This window comes from Schistocerca serialis, chromosome 5 (assembly GCF_023864345.2).
Source record: "Schistocerca serialis cubense isolate TAMUIC-IGC-003099 chromosome 5, iqSchSeri2.2, whole genome shotgun sequence".
Lineage (NCBI taxonomy): Eukaryota > Metazoa > Arthropoda > Insecta > Orthoptera > Acrididae > Schistocerca > Schistocerca serialis.
The window spans coordinates 398,148,810-398,170,543 of record NC_064642.1 but is presented as its reverse complement, the minus strand read 5'-3'; the positions used below and the strand labels follow the sequence as shown (position 1 = coordinate 398,170,543).

The following is a 21,734-nucleotide window of genomic DNA, read 5'->3' as shown; positions in this document are numbered from 1 at the left end:
TTAAATTTTGTGTGAAATTCCAGAAAGTCTGTACAGAGACACACCAAATTAGGTAGGAAGTTTACAGTGATGAGTGCTTAAGCCACACTCAGCGTTACGAATGATTCACACTATTTAAAAATGGCCAGACGGAAGGTAAGGATGACCCTGATTCAGGATGCCCTTTAGCATCTATCAAAGACGCTCGATGTCAGGAACATCAACGGAATTGTGCGTGCCAATAGAAGACAGACTGACTGAGAGATTGCATTAGAATGTAACATTTCAGTTGGACCATGCCAAGAAATCCCAACACAGCATCTTGGAACGAATCGTGTAGCCACCAAGTTTGTCCCACAGCTCTAGAATCAAGCCCAGAAAGAACTTCGCCTTGCAATTTGTGAAGAGTTTTTGAATTCCACAAATGAGAAAAACATGTTCCTTAGGAGAATCATAACTTCTGGTGAGACATGGGTCTCCTGTTATGATGTCGAGAGCAAGGTTCAATCTTCACTGTGGGGTGGGAAAGATTCTCCAAGACCAAGAAAATTTTGTCAAGTCAGGTCAAATGTCAAACCTATGCTGACAATTTTCTTTGACTTTGAAGGATTAGTTCATCATGAATTTGTGCCATAGGGGCAAACTGCTAATGAATGGTACTAAGACTTGTTGCGACACCTGTGAGAAAATTAGAGAAGGAAATGGCCCAAAATGTGGCGAGACAATTCACGGCTCTTGCATCACGATAACACACCCACACATTCATCCCTGCTGGTGCATAACTATTGCACATAAAATGAAATCACTGAGCTGCCTCATCCACTGTACTCTCCAGACCTGGCCCCTGTGGACTTCTTATTATTTCGAAAGCTTTGCACATCCAGCAAGAGGCATACCAAGACTGCTTCTGGAAGTGGAAACAGCATTGAGAGTGGCATATCAATTGTGGAGGAATTTCGAAGGAGACCATGTGCAAAACATAAAAGGTAAGCGCTGAAAAATTTTGTGGACAAAGTTATTGAATTTTTTGAACAGATCTTGTAGTATGCTACTTTTACTATCCTTTCTATGAAGAGCTTAAAAATTTCCGTTCACTACTTCTTTTTTCCCATTAACATTTACCCTGTCTCACAAGGGTTCTGCTGCATTCAAGTTCTGGTAATTTATTTTACTTAACTTGCCAGCCAGATGCCCTTCCAGGCACTGCAGCTGTCAGTTACCTAAGGGAAAGATGTCATGTGTGCCACCTATCTCTGAATTGTGTAAACTTTGGTCTGTCTGTGAGCATATTTTAACTCTTTGTGTATTGTGTTTTTTGAGACAGAAAGTGGGAACCAGCCTAGCAATTCCCTGAATGATAGTGGGACCCATCTAAAAACCACACTCATACTGACCAGTGCACTAACAACGGTTTGTAATCCACTGTGTGGATTTGATCCGTGTCTGGCTCACCTTCCTGTCTCGCAAGCTAGTGCACTGTGCGTTATACTGCATGAGCAGGTAACAATTTCTGTTCACAATTCTCAAATAATGTTTATCTATTAAATTAAAGTACAAAAAAGAACTGAAATACACAGAGACAAAATAAACGTGGTTTATTATTAAATCCATGTATGTAAATAAACCAAATGATTTCAAATGCCCTTGTATGTACACATAACAAAATCTTTTCAACAAATGTTTCACAGAAATTGCCTTTTAAATGGGTAATTTTAGGCATACTTCAAATATTTACACGGTTCTCTGTAGAAAACTTAATAACTACGTTGTTTGTAAATAATATAAAAAATGCAAAACAATTACTCTGACATTAGCAGTAACAAAAAAGTTATAAACTTATAATGCAGCACTCATTTGTAAGTAAATAAAAAACCTGAATGTTATTGTAGACAATTCACTTTCACATACAAGATAAAATGAAAACAAACCAAGTTACCGTTTCAGCTAAATGAACTAGTGAATGAGTCAGTCAGATTCTGGAGTTTACAAAAACAATACAGCTCACTTTCATGCACCACTTCACAACCACATGTACTGATTACATAATTACCATCTGCTGCTTCCGTGTCTTTCTCAGCAAAACTAGGTACTGTGTGGGAAAAGTCCAAACTTCTAAGAGATTGGTACATCATTTAGGAATCTAAATAAACTTGCTACATAATCAAAAGTCAAACATACGAGTACACCTGTCTAAAACAGCAGTCTTCAGTACCAGAAACTAAAGATTATGAAATTTAAGATGTTGCTTTTGTCTTCAACTTCAAGCTTTAGAACAGCTTTGTTCCAGCAACACTTTATTCAGTTGCAAAGGGCCCTGTTGTGACACAGACATTTTTCTTCTGCTTAAATACAAATGCTTCAATGTTATTTGCATTTCTGAGAGAACAAATGTACACACAAGCAACCACAGTTCATGGATGCACAATCATACAGTTGTATAATATAAAACATACATATTCATCACTGACTCAATAATCCTAGAGTCTAGAATAAAGAAAAGAACTAAATAATACAAAGTAATAAGGGGAACAGTACATGTAGTATCTACAAATCTTGAGGCCATATTTTAAAGAAAATACAAGCTTCTAACAATCTTCTTAAGTATTTCACATTATGTTTTTAAGACTAGGCATGTTTAAATGCGATCACAGCAGTTATCAGTCTTGTAATTAATGCGCCTTAACTCTACACATCAGAATGTACAATGTTTATAACACAATACAAACTCAAATTTAACCTAATACATGTTCAGACTCAGTTTTCATTGAAGTAATGGTTAGTATTCTCAATATATCACCAATGAACAAGTGAGAATGCCATTAATGCGTTTTACATTTTCTGTTCTTTTGGATGGATGTACCTCAACCATATTTCTGGAAGAAGGTCCTTAGGATGGTCTTTTGGTGCTTTTATCGTGTTTGAAGCATATGGGAGAACATAGTGAATTGTCCCTGGTGCCTTCTGATGTTCAAAATAATGCTGAAAATGAAGATGTCAACTGTACACAAGAGTTTGCAATATTTTAATGCAAATAAACTGAAACAAAGGTATAGCTGACTGCTATTCTTAGGCTAAGTGATTTACTTAGCCTCATACCTGACAAGACAGAATGGCATTTATAAATAAACAACATCGCACTTACAAATAGCTTTATTTAAATTGCTCAGTATTGCAATACTTCACCTCCATAATTTATTAAGTAATGGCCTCAAAATGTATCACACATATCAGGCATAGTATTAAAAAAATAGACCATAAGACAACAAATAGGATGACAGCTTTCATCTCTTTGAGTTATAGGAAGGAAGAAGGAATTGTTAACGAGCCTCCAATTATGACATACTAGCTGAGTACCCAGCATTAATGTGCCTTGTTTTTATTCCAATTCCATTAGTCCATCTCCTCCAGTCCTCTCTCTCAATCTATTCCCCCCCCCCCCCCCCCCCCCACCTCTCTATCCATCTCCTTCTCCCCTATATCTGTTTCCATCTCCTCTTTCCCCCTCTCTGCCTGTCCAACTCTTCCTCCCCCCTTCTTTCTCCACATTTTCACCTCCATGCCAATAGGAGGTTGCTGGTCCTTAACCCCACAGTACTCTTTCTAGATAGTAAGTAATATGTGTACTAAGTTTGGCTGAAATTGACTCAGATTCTTAGAAGCTGCTTTAGAACTGCCACTTTTTGTTTTCACGCAGCTAAAGGTTTATGACATCACATCTCCTGAACTACAAGTTGTACAATGATATATTTTTGCAGGTTCATTTAATGGTTTACGTGAATACTGTGTGCAAACTGTGTTGCAAATAGAATTATTAGTAAAGAAGCAATAAATTAAAAGGTCATGTTTGATGCAGCAGTTTTACTGCACGAACAATGGAATTATAGTAAGTGATAAACTTCTTTTCCTTTCATAATCTTGTGTGTGTGTGTGTGTTGGGTGGGGGTGGGGGGGTGGGGGCGGGGGGGGGGGGGGGGGGGGAGTGCATAAACAAGAAAAAATCTTGCAAGGGTTTGCAATTGTGTGTAAAGTTCATTGCAAGTCATTAAGTGCTCTCATTCTCAAATAATAGACAAGTATATTCTGGCTATCTGCAAGTCCTAAGCTACACAGCTTTCTCCCCCATTCCCACCCCTTTGACGGGTAGGTGGTTCTTACTCCCACAGTGTTTTTTTTTCTCTCCAGACAGAAAGTGCCATGTGTACCAAGTGTGGTTAAAATAATCCCAGTGATTTAGGAGGAGATGTGGAACATACATCCATTGTTATAATGTGTATGGATTAGTGTATATAAAAGAACAAGAGGAATACAAGTGCAGAGGGGAAAAGGAAGAATGACAGTGAGGGCCTAACATCTCATTAACAAGTAATGCCCTTATATATGAAGCAAAAGCTCATTTGGACAAGGATGGCATAGGGCATTGGCTGATAGCCTAACCATCCAGATATTAACCAGAAGTGATTTAAGAAAAGTTGAAAACAGGTTAGCTGGGCAGGGTTCGAAACATTGCTCCTCCCAAATAGGGAGAAAAGAGGGGCTTTACTAACTTCATTCATATTTCAACTTTGCTTTTGTCCTGGATAATTTCCATTGACATATTAAATGGACAAAATGTTGATTTCACGGTGCCAGGAGTTCTGTTGAAGAAATCCAGATACTGTTGATAAACAAAACAACTAACCAATTAAAAGAAAACATTAACTAAAGTGAAAAGACAAATACAAAAATGCAATTACTGAAACAAATAAGGAAATATGAATGATTAGCAAATCCAATGTTGAGCTTTTGGACTTAATATTTGCCATGATATAGGAAGAAAATGAAATGAATGAGGAATATATTGGAGCTGTAACAGAGAGAGAGAAATCCCTCTGATACAGACTAATGAGATATATCCATTTTGGGAGAAAAGGAAAAAAAATGTACAGCAAAATATAAAGTCAAAAGGTTTATTAACCACAACATTGGAATTAAAACATAATGCACATATATTTGCATCGAAACATTCAAATCAGTTACCTGTAACATCATCTTCTGACCCAGACCCTGTTGCTCCCACCATACACCCCTTTTTACTCAGAGAAAATCCAAACAGGTGGAAAGCTGGGGAATATACAGTATATACAAGAACAATAAGAACAGAAGGTCAAGAAGGAAGTGCTCTTATTAAAAAGGATATACAGCAGGGATGCAGTCTTTCTCCTCTACTGTTTAACTTATACATCCAAGAAGCAATGAGTGAAATAAAATGAAGGTTGACAAGTGGATTTAAAATTCAGGGGGAGAAGATACTGATAACAAGATGACACTGCTATCCTCAGTAACAGTGAGGAGGAATTACAGGAGGTGCCAAGTGGAATGAACAACGTAATGCAGATTGTTCCAGCTCAAGTGCCCATGTGCTGAGGTGGACAGGGGTGGAGAAACAGCTCAGACATATGCAATCTGGGAGTGGGGCTGTAAACTACATGATCGTACGCCCAGCTGAGTGCCCATAGGCAGGAGTGAACAAATGGATAGCAAAAGCAACAGTGATCAGCAGCAAACTGAACACCAAACTTTGGGATCAGATACAGTCAGTTCTGGGCACCAGATACAGTCAGTTCCACAACAAAGTGTGCACCATTATCTGCATGAAATAAGACACTAACATAAATATACATTTACATGAAAATACAAATTATTACTAACTGCATAATTACCTAATAGTTAATTCAGTCACCGGCATCATCAATTATAGCTTGGCACCTTTTCACAAGATTTTCTGCATATTCTCTTAGTAATTATTTCTATATCGTCTTGATTTTATGTGACAGCTGCTTCTAAGTATATACTGAATTCCTGTTAAGATTTATGTTAATATATGACCTAACATTTTCCATCAGATTTGCATCCAAGACATTGCAGTCCAGTCCACCGTAGACATCCCATTGTCTTGAGCCGGCCGCGGTGGTCTCGCGGTTCTAGGCGCGCAGTCCAGAACCGCGCGACTGCTACGGTCGCAGGTTCGAATCCTGCCTCGGGCATGGATGTGTGTGATGTCCATAGGTTAGTTAGGTTTAAGTAGTTCTAAGTTCTAGGGGACTGATGACCACAGCTGTTAAGTCCCATAGTGCTCAGAGCCATTTGAGCCATTTGTCTTGTTTCCACACTGTACAGAGACAGCTGCCATGTTTCAGATCATTATCCTCTTGAAGCACCCAGTTTGCCTTGTTCAAACCAAATAGCTTCTTAAAGGACCTAAGAAGGTATTCTGATAAATCTTGCACTTTTTTCAGTGTTTAAACTGGCTGTAAATAAGTGCAAATAGCCAAAACCATGTTTAGAGAAACATCCCCAAACATGCACTTTTACCAGGTGTTTGACAGTCCATTGAAGCAATCTTTCACACTTCATACACCAGTCTTTTGAAAGACGAGATCAGGCCCAAAAAGATGATTTACAGGGAATACTGCCTTGTAATGCTTCAGATATTTTGTATTTGTTTTAAAATTCAATCGACAAAACAAAACATTCAACTCTCACACTGTTTATCCATACACCGTGCAAAAGTTCATTGATTACAGATTCGAGACCACCACCAGAGATGTCACTGCAGACGTTATATTTAAAATTATGGCGTACACTTTCTTGTGGAACTGACTGTACTTGGTGAATGAGGGAATTCTACATCTCTGATGCAAAATAATGCATTGTGGGTGAAGAGAGGAGGTTATGAGAAGCAAACTAGCACAGGCAAACAGATTGATTCTCTCTAAAATAAGTCCACTAGTACAAAAAACAAGCTTTCATTTAAGGAAGAATGGCTGAGAATGTACATCTGGAGCACAATGCTGACTGGAATTCAATCATCGACTGTAGTAAAAAAAGTAGAATCATAAAGTTTGAAATGTGATGTTACAGAAGGATCCTGAAGATTTATCGCCCTGATAATATAAATCAAGTGGTTAATGCAGAAATGGCAAGGAAAGGAATGTATAGGAAACACTTAACGGATGAAAGGACAGGATGATACAGTACATGTTAAGACATCAGGCATTATCTTCCACAGTACCAGAAGAATTCACACTGTGAACACCTGTGCTAGTCACTTTTGCTGAAAATTTCCTTTTATGCATGCACTGAAAATACAACTTCCAGCAGCTTTTAGAAACAGATAGCTAATATTAAAAGCTAATACAGCTTTTTGGGGGAAAAGAAAGAAAAAAAAATCTACTGGCAGACGGTTACAGGTGGCCTCCACAAAGTCGGTTATCACAGTGGCACTCTAACTGAAGTTGCTGCAGATAGAAGTTGCAGATACAGTCATATACCACAGTTGCTGGCCTAGGGCAAGTAGTAAAGGACAAGTCACGAACACTACCTATATTTTGAAAATGATTTCAGATCTTTAAGACATCACTTTGGCTATTCACCTCACAAATTCTATTGTTTACAGTTACTGTTGACATACAGCAACAATTTGTGTGCCAACAAATGTAAAAATCCATCTTCTTGGAATCACAGTACATTTCCCCCATATCACCCACATTGCTCACAAAAGCATTACACAGTTTACATAATGAAGGTATTCGTGTAACTGCCTCACTGACATTCAATAAAATGAGTATATTTGCAACAAACGGGGCTATGTGTAAAGTTGTTTACATATTTAGATAACGCAGAGGACCATGTGTTCTGAATCATGTCGGAATAGGTAGAGTAGGAATGTCTTTAAGGCATGCACTAGTGATATAAAATTTTTCTTGCTGTGTTGTGTATTACACCACACTAATAACATATATAAAAAACATGGATACTCTGTAGCTAGCTCGTATGAGAACATACCCGATACATAGTCCTGGGGAACATAACTTTCCAATATTTTAAAAAAATTATACTCTCTTTCCCTCGAGTTTTTTGTCAGTCCTATTGATACAGAGGGATATGGTCTGTACGGCAAGAAGAAAATCTCAAAGAACTGATATCCATAGTATTCTTTGTTACATTTGTTCACAGTGTATCATGATAAGACTCAGTTAGCAAGTAAAATATCACAGCGGAAATTACAGATAGCTCTTACACTGCATATGCTTTCAACATGTTCCACTGGAAGATTTATAGTATGTACCTTAAAAGGATGCTCATTGGCATGTTTGTAAATGTAAAGATACAGCTGCCTTGGTTCCTTGGGAGGCATCATTAGTTTGGAAATGTATGGAGTAACATTGCAATATGTCAGCTTCTTCGGGAAATACTCTGGGTTTTTTTGCGCATAATCCATGAATTGCTCTAATCCTATCACCAATAATCTGCAATGAGAAGAAAAATTATATTCTAGATATAATCAAGACAGAACAAAAATGGAAACTAATTTATATTACATTTCTAATTCAGTATAAATGTCCTCAAAATTTCTCTCTTTTGCCCAGATCATATATAACAACATATAAACCATGTATGGATGTATACACAAAATATTAATAAGAGTATTTTAAGATATCTAACACAGTATCAGTAGAATCGCCACTATCATATGTTTGGTAAGTGGTGAACACACAGATATATGCATGTAATATTTGAGAAATAAAAAACATTTTCATCTAATAAGAGAGATAAAAAAACCTAAGTTTTTGACTTATATATCATCTAGGCACACAACATATTCAGGAAAAACTGCAAGCAGCCACTTTCTGATACAAATTATTTTTCTGCACGAGATTGTGTGCTTTGACTTACGTACGTATGACTTACCTACGTATGACTTAAAGAAGTTACACTACTGTTGTTCTTCATTTTGAATGTTGCAGCCTCTTTTGATATATAACTGACATAGTTTGCATAACAGTAATAGTAGTAGTAGTAGTAGTAGTAACAATAGTAGTAGTAGTAACAACAAAGTATAGCTTGGAACAATGGAACACCAGACTACACACAAATAATGGACAATAACGTTTATAGTACTGGATTATATAGACAAAAAGGGTAGTATTTCAGGACAATTCTTTGTTTCTACTCTATTTACATATGCTCAACTCTTCTCTCCAGACTGACACACGTTTTGCTATAAGCTTCACAAAAACCACAAATTAATTAAGTATCTATCTCTTTTAAACGGATGACTTTAAACTATTTGCTAGATATGACATGAACCAAAATGAACGGTTCGTATTGTCAAATGATTAAGTGATGATTTTTGCTTTCAACCTGGCACTGACGAATATGCAGAACAAAGCATTGTTAGAGGGAACTTGTACAGGCAGAGGACACTCATTTGGATGAAAGTATCAGTATTAGAAATCTCGAACATGGAGAGGCTCACAAGTACCTTGGTATACAAGAAAATACAGACATTGTAAATGAAACAGTAAAGAAAGGAGTTTTTCAAGAATACTGCAGCAGGGTCAAGCTATTGTTTGGCACTAAATTCTGCTCTGTGGACAAGGTCATGGATACAGTGAAAGCGTACAACCTTTCTCCTTTCACTTTTAGTCACTTGGGATAGACCTGCGTGCCATGTTTTACTCCTAGTGCAATCATTTATTTTATTTTATTGTATTTATTTATTTTTTGGAATAGTCGTACCAGTGAGCTATGGTAGGGAGATGGATGCATTTTATTACATTATTTTCATCCCTTCTTTATTCTCAACTGTACTCATTGTATCAGCGATTTTATTTATGTGATTCATTTCTGTCTACTTCTCGTGGTTGGTATGGAAATTTGAATGGCATGGAGTGTGCCGTCTGCACAAATGTTACAAGATAGCTTTTATAGATACTGAGTGTACAATCTCATGGTGCCATCAACTTTAATTTTATTTTCTGGCTAGCAAAGAAGACATGAGAAGCAAAGATGAGTGGGGATCTGCAGGTTTGGGAGGCCATGGTTGGTAGTCAGTCTTCCCCCTACCCCGCCCAACACTTTCCAGAAGCACATCTGTTCTTTGGTGGCATCATGTTAGGCACTCAAATGCTGACACTGGAGACGAACAGTTCATTTTCATATGTGCTCCATGAATTGTATTCTCAATGAGGGTATTGTACGTGAAATATATAGCTTGAAGTACACACCTATCCATTCCTTTTGAGGTGGTATCTGTTATTAGACTCGAGGGAGAGTTTTTTATTCATTTAATTAATTAAATTTTGAAGACAACTTGATTGCATAGTGGCCCTTTGCTGCAAACAACGGGCACATTTTGTGATCATGGCTGCATAAGATTTATGAGTGACATACCTTAGATTGAAACATTCCTTTGTGTGCCACATTAAGTTGAGATTACATATGCATGAAGTGTACAATTAAGTCAAGAATAGATGCATATGAATTCTTTTGTACAGACAAGTATGCATAAAGGGTGAGTACATTGATTAACTATTGTCTCCAGAGCACCTTGTGGTTGCTGGCTGCACAGACGAGGAGAGAACATGCTTGATCAAAGTTCAGTCCAGGATAACATGTGGACAATTATGTTAATATATCTAGCGTGAGTCTTGTCCAAGTTGTTTGTACATCTTATTTTGGAGGGAAAATATTTTACTGACCTTGAACTAATTAGGTGCATGTGAAAATGTGTATTGACAAGTAGGGGATTTGATGTGTCATAATAATATTTAGTGAGAGTCGCAGTACAATAACAATTAATGGAAAAGATTAGTATAAAATAATAATGATAATAATAATTACCATGAATAGCACTGTGCACCCCAGAGCTAACATTGACAGACAATACGTGAGGTGAAAGGATGAAGGACAAGGTCTGAGACAGATAGAGCAGCATTTTTCAATGCCATAGTTGGATTTGGCAGGTGTGTAACCCAACACACATGAATAACCCCGCAAATGCATGAAATAATAAGGTCTGAGGTGGGAAATGAAATAAGAGGAATTATAACTCCAGCTAAAGTTGTTGCAAGAAATTTATTACAAATGCAAAAGGTAGTGATATCAACTTACATCTGGAATGTAATGTCAAAAGTGAGGCTCAGAACTTGCTGAAACTACCACGAAGAAAGAAATCTCTGCATGATCAGTGCCAAAATTGTCTGAAAAATTCGAACATTGACAGATATCAGACACATCTGTGGTTAAAAGAGGAAGAATAAGCACAGAGTCAGAGTCTCTAACAGTGGTTGGACAAGATCAAGGTCTTCAGATGAAAAACTATGAAAAAGTAATAGTGAAACCCACTCAAGGTAACAGATGTTGGCTTTGCAAAGAATACCTTGATACCAACTAATATCAGGCTGCCCTATCTTGATGAAGAATGACTACCTCAAGAGACACAATAAGGTGTACTTATGCCATCACTGGCAAATTTTCAGAGCTCTAGGACTATAAAATTTATCCAACAAACTGAGCAACATTAATAGTAAGGTGACTAAGAAGAATTTGAAATATAAGAATCTGAGCACTGAGGCTGACTGAATGTTGAATATAAAAAGTCATATCATTGGTGCCTTGGGATAAATGCCTCATAACTTGAAACATACTCTGTCTAGACGCTGAACAATCAATGGAGAGACGTCTACAGACGTTAAAGTAACCTCTGGCGTGCCACAGGGGAGTGTTATGGGACCATTGCTTTTCACAATATATATAAATGACTTAGTAGATAGTGTCGGAAGTTCCATGCGGCTTTTCGCGGATGATGCTGTAGTATACAGAGAAGTTGCTGCATTAGAAAATTGTAGCGAAATACAGGAAGATCTGCAGCGGATAGGCACTTGGTGCAGGGAGTGGCAACTGACCCTTAACATAGACAAATGTAATGTATTGCGAATACATAGAAAGAAGGATCCTTTATTGTATGATTATATGATAGCGGAACAAACACTGGTAGCAGTTACTTCTGTAAAATATCTGGGAGTATGCGTACGGAACGATTTGAAGTGGAATGATCATATAAAACTAATTGTTGGTAAGGCGGGTACCAGGTTGAGATTCATTGGGAGAGTGCTTAGAAAATGTAGTCCATCAACAAAGGAGGTGGCTTACAGAACACTCGTTCGACCTATACTTGAGTATTGCTCATCAGTGTGGGATCCGTACCAGGTCGGGTTGACGGAGGAGATAGAGAAGATCCAAAGAAGAGCGGCGCGTTTCGTCACTGGGTTATTTGGTAACCGTGATAGCGTTACGGAGATGTTTAATAAACTCAAGTGGCAGACTCTGCAAGAGAGGCGCTCTGCATCGCGGTGTAGCTTGCTCGCCAGGTTTCGAGAGGGTGCGTTTCTGGATGAGGTATCGAATATATTGCTTCCCCCTACTTATACCTCCCGAGGAGATCACGAATGTAAAATTAGAGAGATTAGAGCGCGCACGGAGGCTTTCAGACAGTCGTTCTTCCCGCGAACCATACGCGACTGGAACAGGAAAAGGAGGTAATGACAGTGGCACGTAAAGTGCCCTCCGCCACACACCGTTGGGTGGCTTGCGGAGTATCAATGTAGATGTAGATGTAGAACACAAAATACGATACTGTGCAGAGCAACTCATATCTTGTGTAAAGTAATACAGAATAACTTAACTCACTACATCTATTACTCAAGAAACTGGAAGGTATGGCAGCAATAATAGGTGTAAAACACAAACTGACATCAGTAACTACATAGGCATAATTATTTTCTGACAGTCTACAATACATTTCATGATGTCAACTTAGCAGCGAGATCTAAATTTGACCTATGTCATCTACATTAGGTCCACCTGAGAGTGATGTTCCTGAGGATACAGCAAGACACTAAAATGCACTGTATGGCAGTGCAGATGATTTTACTGATAACTCTTACTATGAAACTTCCTGGCAGATTAAAACTGTGTGCCGGACCGAGACTAGAACTCGGGACCTTTGCCTTTCGCGGGCAAGTGCTCTACTAACTGAGCTACCCAAGCACGACTCACGCCCCGTCCTCACAGCTTTACTTCTGCCAGTACCTCGTCTCCTACCTTCCAAACTTTACAGAAGCAGGAGAGCTTCTGTAAAGTTTGAAAGGTAGGAGACAAGGCACTGGCTCGCAGGAGAGCTTCTGTAAAGTTTGGAAGGTAGGAAACGAGGTACTGGCAGAAGTAAAGCTGTGAGGACGGGGCGTGAGTCGTGCTTGGGTAGCTCAGTTGGTAGAGCACTTGCCCGCGAAAGGCAAAGGTCCCGAGTTCGAGTCCCGGTCCGGCACACAGTTTTAATCTGCCAGGAAGTTTCATATCAGCGCACACTCTGCTGTAGAGTGAAAATTTCATTCTAGAAACAACCCCTAGGCTGTGGCTAAGCCATGTCTCTGCAATATCCTTTCTTTCAGAAGTGCTAGTTCTGCAAGGTTCGCAGGAGAGCTTCTGTAAAGTTTGGAAGGTAGAAGACGAGATACTGGCAGAAGTAAAGCTGTGAGGACGGGGCGCGAGTCGTGCTTGGGTAGCTCAGTTGGTAGAGCACTAGCCCGCGACAGGCAAAGGTCCCGAGTTCGAGTCTCGGTCCGGCACACAGTTTTAATCTGCCAGGAAGTTTCATATCAGCGCACACTCCGCTGTAGAGTGAAAATTTCATTCTAGAAACTCTTACTATATCTGTGATGTTTCTTTGTCCCCTTTAATCAGCAGTCTGCAGATGCTTTTTAGTTTTGCTGCAACCTTGTCTTTACTCAGAGGCACCAAAAAGTTGAAGACCAGACTGAGATTACTGTGTGTCTGGGCACATATAATAATGAGGCATTGTTTGTATCAAGTAGCCTATGGATAAGGAGACCATATGCTCACAGTGAGATTCTACTATATAATGTCCTGCAATTTTATTACCATAATTACAATTACGTCATTGAGATGAACACTAATGCAAATGCTATACATCAAATACTGATCAGAACTATCCAGCAATGAGACCTAATACATTTAAATGCATAGTACAGCGGTAATACATCACTGTGGCTATTTAGTAATGTCAATCAGTTTTTCATACACTAGTATCACACAGTATGGTAGTGTTTAAAGGTGCAAGAGGGAACTAATAGCTGAAGCATTCAAAACAAATTAAGAGAAGAATAATAAAAGTATCTGTATTAAGCCACTTAAGTATAATTGTGAAAGACATACAGATGTGTGTGATAAATAGTCCTCAGCTGCAGTGCTCAACCAAAATCATAATCAACTTTTTTGAATCACGGAAACAAATTACATATTACGAGTGTTGCCCTGAAAGTAATGCACCACAATTTTTTTCTTCAACAATTCGTTATTGAACATAATGAGAGTTACGCACATGAAAGAATGGTGTTTTATCTGCATACCCTATTTTTCCACTTAATCTCCATTCCATTCTACGGCCTTCCTCCAGCCCAAAACAAGAGTGTGCATGCCCTGACAGGACCAATCCTTGGTCTAGTGACGGAGCCAGTGCTTCACTGTATGAATCACCTCCTCATTCTTCTCAAAATGTCTTCCGCGAATGTATCTTGTAACGCCCCAAGGACAGAAAACCCCAATTAACAAATTTTTTGGAAACTTAATGTAGGGAAGTGAGTTATCTTGACAGTGATAGCAACTATTGATGATAAAATCTACACTGGTAGTATTTTGATTAACACCTATATCACTCAAATACTGAGAATAGCATACAAAAAGGGGAGATGAGAGGAAAGGATTATCATAGATTCTTTATCAAACATCTATAGTATAAATTCAAAATCCAAGAAAGTAATTCAGTTCAAGATAACATTTGCCACGGAAGAGAGTTGTACCCGCATCAAAAAGGAAATTCAATGCGACTACAATGCAACTCGGACATGGAAATGTTCAGTTAGTTAGTTGTGCTTGAGTCGCTCAAGAGTACTTTTGCGATAGTTGTCTGGATGGAAACGCAATTAGATTGTTTCAGTTTTGGAAGTTTGATAATTCGTGAGGTAGAGACTAAAGTATTGCTCAGTCATTCGACTGATGAAAGTTAATCTTTACCATTCTCAATGCGACGGTATAGTAAGACGGGTGTTAGACTTCAATTGAGTGATATTGGTTTATTGGACTTAGCCTTCGTACTGATAAACAGTTACAAAACTTGAGAGCAATGGATCAACGACAGAAAAACAATTCATAGTCTTGAGTAGGACACAATAAAATGAAGACACGAAGAAAGACAAGTACGCCGATTAGTCAAAAGTTGTCGTCAGCGTCACAATTACTGAACTGAACAGAAGATAATCGGTGTGCTTGTGTTGTAGGGACAAACAATTAATTACAGACAGAACATTAAAATTTGAGTCAAAAGATAAATCTTATGTCTCGCCTAACTCATTAAACGGACAATACAATGTGTATTAATGCAAGTTGATTGACTCTTTAAACATTTTAAGTGACTAAGTGAGTACATGAATAATGGACAGTGAAAAGTGATTAATTTAAACTAGTATTTCGGCGTATTAAAAAAAAACATTTACTCCAACATAAGTTATCTCTGGAGTTACATCGGACCGGTGTTAATAACTGGACGTAGCAACGGCATAGCAACAGAATAGTAGACAGCAAAATTTCATCCTCGCTAGGTACGATGTGAAAAACGACCATAACGATGAAATCAAGAATCAAGATTTTATTTCATCATGGAACTAATCGGGCATAAAAATAAAATTAAATGATTGCAGTTAACCAGTTCGCACAAGCTTAGAAGAAGACTCTTGCGGACAGATAACAGAATATTTCTAAGCCATGCAAGGAGTTATGTTCTTACGAGAGTTATAGGTGCTGTTCCACGTCATACCGACGGGGACGAACTACATTACAAGTCGTGTCTCATCCTGGTGAGCGAAGGAAGAGGGAAGGGACGTCAGTCTGTCCTTGCGAATGACATCATCAGTTTGCTGCAACATGTCTGGTGTAACAGTCATGGATGGTCTCCCTGACCTGTTGTAAATTATGGAGCTCCGCCAAACCATCTTCTGATGACCTGACCCTCCGTGCCCAGTGACTAAGTGTACTTCTGTTGACAACAGACGCTCTATAGACTTCGCACAAACATTCGTGAATATTCCCTATGCTTGCTTTCTCTGTGGCGAAAAATTCAATGACAGCACATAGCTTGTAATGTACATCACCAACAGACACCATTTTGAAACTGTCCTGCAGCTACACTATCTGTTTGAAGTGACGGAAACTTGACGCACTCACTCAGGAGACTTCAATTAATCCATATGTAACGTTTCATGTTTGTAGCATTGTTTTCGGCTGAGAAAAAACAACGTGGTGCATTATTTTCTGAGCAACCCTCATATAATGAACAATTAATTCTCCTCTATTTTGAAGGTTTATAAATGTAACACTAACAACAAATATTTACAAAAATACTAACTGTTCTTCACCACGAACAAAGCAAGGCCTAGCAGGGCCGTCACAGCGGAAGGGTTGGGGCGGCAACAATAATGGATACATGAAAACTTTGCTATTACTCACGATCTCCATCATTTTTGCAGGAAACTCACACATACTTAGATATGCCTTTTTCTTGACATTTTTCAACCACAATCTGAAAATCAAGTAATACAAAATTTAAAAAATTTATGTTACTAATTTTCAATATCAAACAAAATAAATATAGTTCCTAAATAGACATATTTCTAATAACAATAGCTTCCCTACATTTAATATAGAAACTCTCCCAACAATTTCATTAAAATATTAGTACAATAGACAGCATGTTATGCCAATTACTGCAAATAAAGCTGTTGTAATTACTAATGATTCTATTTACTGGAAGGCTTTCATCATGTAATCAAAAAATTTTAGTTTCTTTCTGGCCGAATTGTCTTTAAGACTGACAGAACAGAATTCATTTGATACTTATTATGGTAACTGGCCCCTAACCACAGTACATCAGCCGCCAACATCAACCCCATGTCCTGCAGGTCAACTAGGGGCTGGGCCATAGGCATTTCCCCATCAGAGGCACCAGTTTCCTGCTACACTCTGCACGCGCCAGTAGCGACACAGTAATTATGGAACAATTTTCTACATTTGTGATCATGTGGCTACACAGTTCTGTGCACAAAATTTAGTCACTGTTATCGTCATCACGTGATTAGGTGCATACCAATCCACCTACTTTTACAGGCCATGACAAGGCTACCAACATCAAGATGGTTCTCCGCTCTGGGCAATTGCACCAGCCACCTGCCGCTCATCAGTCAGAGCCTCATGTCTATCTCAATGATAGTCGGTACTGTCGCATTCTTGGGGGCCACCAATGGTCAAGCAATCACTTCCATTGGCCCCCTGGCCTGCTGACGTCATCCCTGGTTCATTCACTGATCAAGCGCTCCTACCAGATGCCACCAACATTCTTGCCACCCATCAGCCTCACCATGTCCCGTTCAGTTGTCGGTGATCGAGCTTTGCCACCGTCTCTCAGCTACCGACACTGCCAGCCTTGCCAGGCATCAGCTGTGTCCCCTTGCTACAGCTTCAATCACTATTCTGGGCCCAGTCCAAATCTGGAAGTGTCTTCCATGCTATAATGTCAGGTGTTATATATTGTTCACCTTACACAATAAACCCTTGTATATGTCACTGGGAACTGTTGTTTACTTCCTTTCCCCTTGTCACTGTGCAAGGACATAAAAACTAATAACAAGATGTTCCAGCCCCAATGCAACTCATCAATTGCAGGTGTGGTTGTTTACTACAATTCAAGGTGCCTCACCTCATTTGCCACTGCTGTCCACCTCTTGGACATGATGCCTGTCATCCTACAGGCTGATGACATGGATTGCACCTAGCTCCTCGGCTGTCCTTGTCCAGCAACCCAAGAGATGTGGCTGTTCTGCTGGTGGATGCAATCTGTAAGGCCGCTGATGCCCAGAGTGTTCGGAGACACAGTCGCCCCACTGGCGACTCCTATGTGTGAGCTGTGCTCCCTTCAGTCACTGAAGCCTACTGTCCCAAAATACATGTCCTCCCTATGGTGGCCGCTGCTGGTTGAGCCATGCTACCACCTGTCACAGCGCCGGTGTCCCAGAGGCAGGAAGAAGTGCTTTGGTGCACATTGTTCAAAATGAAGTTCCACATGAGACAATCCCTATATGTTTCTTTGTTGACCTGACAACATCATCAATTGTGACAGCAGTACGCATAGGATCATCAAAATTAAACCATGGATTAATGGAAACATGCAGCCTGGTCTGATGCATCATGTTTCTTGTTACATTAAGTCGATGGTTGTGTCTCAGTATCCAGCTGAATGGCTGCTTAAAATGTGCACTGTGACACGAAGCCAGGCTTGCAGGAATGATATGAGAGACATTCACACGGGCTTCCATGGAACCTGTAGTAGTAATCGAAGACAACATCACAGCTGTGGACTACATGAACTCTGTTGTGGGCCTCCAGCAGCCCCTCATGCTTTGAGGTCTTCCCCGACAATGATGGCACCTATCAGCAGGATAGCTATCTGCGTCGCTAGGTTATAGTAGTTTGAGGAATGTAAGAGTAAACTAAGATTGATGCCTCAGCCACCAAATTCACCTGATCTAAACCTCTATAAGCATATCTGGGACGCTCTTGGGCACCAACTCCAAGCTCAAAAACAACCTGACCATAATTTACAATAATTCTGGGACCTGTGAACGAACTTCTGGTGAAACAAACCTCCAGAGATCTGACAAGGACTTGTTGAATCCATACCTTGCAAAATCGCTGCTGTTTAGCATTCCAGTAGTGGACCAACATACTATTAAGCAAGTGGTGATATTGCTTTGGTTCATCAGTTTACATTTGCATTCGCAAGGTACAAAAATACATAACACAGATATTTTGTTTCTACATAAGCAGAAATGTAGTCCATATTTTTTTGGTATGAATTCAGTTAACCTGCATCTTGTTTTGCTTGGTGCAGGTGTTTGTAAATGTTCAATTTTATCATTTTCAATGGTTACATTTTCCCCAGTGTGCTAAAAATGACAGTTCCAACAATACTCTCGTAAAATTTAGACAAAACAGAAAACATATAGTTTGCAGGCAAAGCACTACAGCATTCTATCAAAATGGAAACATAAAATAGTTCTTTGATTCATTCTCATCATTGTGTCATCCTCTACAGCAAACTCTCCAACATGTGGCCAAACACCACTTAATGACGAGGGGTTTGTGCAAATGACACTGCTGACATAAACAATGGCCGTCTTCTTTTCCAATTCCTAAAGTGACACTATAAATCACTGTTCAAGCACCAGTGATGGAGACTTGGCAATAATGATTTAATCTCTCAATTGGGCTCTATGACCTGGGCTCAGGATCTGCTGTAGGGCTGCATCAGGCTCTACAAACTGGACCTGCGCAGGCCCATTGTCTTGCCAAACATGCTCTTCACAGTGATTTTGGGGTGCCTTGCAGTGCTGCACTGCCTGCTCTATGAGAGGCTCTTTGCCATGCAGTCAGCAACATTCGGGAAGCTCTACAAAATGTATTAAGAGTTGGTATCGGCCAGAAGTGCAGCACTATCAAGTATAAGTATTATCTAACAGATGCCGCTTGCATTTCTGTTATGTGAAACAATTATTTTGTCAGGTAGCAGACACACTGTTCATGCAGGAGAGGCTTGAGTTCCAAATGCAACTTGTTGAAAGGTCACTTGGAAAAATATACTACATTTCCTCTTAGCGAAGAAAAGTGGGTCACCCTTGCCACATGTCAGCCCCAACATGATTAGTGAGACAACACCTTCCTAGACATATTTCTTCCACTGAGAAGAAAGGTGCACCAACGAGACACTGTACAGCGTGATACACCAACAAAGGTGTCGTGGAAAGAAAATAAGAAGGGAAACGTGTTTGTTGTGAAGAGTGTGATATTGGACTATGTGCAATACCTTGTATTGAATTGTACCACACACACACAAAGAATTTTAAATAAATATTGCACACATGTAGTGTATACGCATTAATTCCTCCAATAAAATCATTCCTGACACTATCAAAATAAATTGCAAGTAATTTGCTTATTTTCATAATACACATTTTTGTTACCAAGAGCTGCAAATTGTTGATAAATTTCCATTGCAACAATCACTTGACCTAAGAAAAGTTCATTGAATTGTGGCAAATTACACTGTGCTGCAAGAAAGCCCCACAAGGCATGGTAATAACTACATGGGCAAGAATAGACAACAGTGTGCGTAAACCACCACAGCAACATCACCACACAGCAGTGGTAGGTTACGATGGCAATGACCACTACTCGGTGCAAAAAACAATCTTGCACTCTGTTTCATCCATAGCAACCACAATGAACGTGGGCCTGTTGAAATGATTAGTGTGTGTTCTGATATGAATCAGCAATTGGTTCCTCCTTTACCAGGTTCTCTTCATTCACAATATAAACATCTCTGGGCTGAAACAGTTGTTAAGTACCAGATAAACCAATTTTCAGTTCTGCATCTACATTTTCCACATTTGATACAGTTTCTTAATGTTAGCAATATATTTCTGAAGAGTTCTTTCTTGCATGGCATCTGTCCATCGTCAAAGGATGACAGTGTAGTATAGTTGGTTCAGGCTCTGCAACATCTGCTATGGCTGAAAAGTCCCATTCGAGAATGGCAGTCACTACTGCAGTTTGGGTACCTGAAATGTGAAAGACTTCTACCAGAGGCTGCTCTCCCCTTCTGTCTTGCCCTCTTCCTGATGTCTTCTTGCATGTGTTCGTTTTCTACAAGTTCAACCCCATTGCGCAAAGCTTGTCGCCACTTGACGTGGTCACCAGCTGTATTTTCCCACTGACTTGGATTGATGCTGGCCTTGGTCGGATTTCTCTTGCAGACATCCTTGAAGTGAAGGTGTGATCTTCCTACTGACCTCACACACTCCTGAAGTTCTATGTACAGCACTTTTTTCATATTCGCTCAGACTCCATGTGCCTGACATGTCCCAGCCACCTTAGACGTCGGTGGTTCAGCAGTACATGAATGCTGGTTGTGCTAGCGAGCCATAATACTTCGGTGTTGGGTACTTTATTCTTCCAAGAAATCTGAAGGATCCTCTGGAGACAACGGAGATAGAAGCTGTGCAGTCAGGATTCGTGTTTAGCAAGAGTTGTCCATGTTTCACAGCTATACAAGAGGGTGCTGATAACACGAGCATTATATACTTGCAATTTAGTTTTTAATGTGAGTAGTTCATTCTTCCATACTCTGTTTTTCAATCTACCCATGACAGCCGATGCTTTTGCAATTATGTTTATAATCTCAGTGTCCACAGACAACTTGCTACATATTATAGGTCCCAAATAGGTAAAATCATAAACTACCTGGAGAGGACTGCTGTCAATGCTGATGGATGGAAGGTTGGTGGTTCCCTGTGCCATGATCTTAGTCTTTTGAAGGTTGATGGTAAGACCAAATTTTCCACATGCATGTGATAACTTGTTGATTAGATACTGCAGCTCATTCTCGAGTTTGCTAGCAGAGCTGCATTATCTGCATGTAACAACGTACGAATCATAATTGTATTCACTTAGGTCTTGGCCCTGAGACGGGCAATGTTGAAGAGATTTACGTCAAACCTTGTATGTAAATACACTACCTCCTCACAGTCTTCAAAAGCAAATCTCAGCAGAAGGGAAAAGAAAATGCCAAACAGAGTAGGAGCTAAAACACTCCCCTGCTTTACATTGCTATTTACAGGGAATGATTCCTATGTTTTGCCTTTGAAACAGACTGTTGCTTGCATTTTCTCATGGAAAGAGACAGTTATTCATAGTAGTTTAGGTGGGCATCCAATCTTCTGCAGCAACTTGGGGAGCACAATTCTGCT

The 21,734-nt window shown here is 39.4% G+C and overlaps 1 protein-coding gene across 1 annotated transcript in view; it reads right to left on the bottom strand.

Moving 5' to 3' along the window:
- Positions 1 to 1,612: 1,612 nt before the first annotated feature.
- LOC126480672 (GON-4-like protein) overlaps positions 1,613 to 21,734 on the bottom strand; it is a 194,230-nt gene continuing 174,108 nt past the window's right edge. Inside the window, exons 12-14 of the mRNA XM_050103895.1 lie at positions 16,283 to 16,456; positions 8,087 to 8,267; positions 1,613 to 2,958 (exon numbers count right to left, since the gene is read on the bottom strand). Of these exons, the coding sequence (XP_049959852.1) occupies positions 2,809 to 2,958; positions 8,087 to 8,267; positions 16,283 to 16,456 (505 nt within the window). The 3' untranslated portion in view covers positions 1,613 to 2,808. The remainder of the gene's footprint in view (positions 2,959 to 8,086; positions 8,268 to 16,282; positions 16,457 to 21,734) is intronic.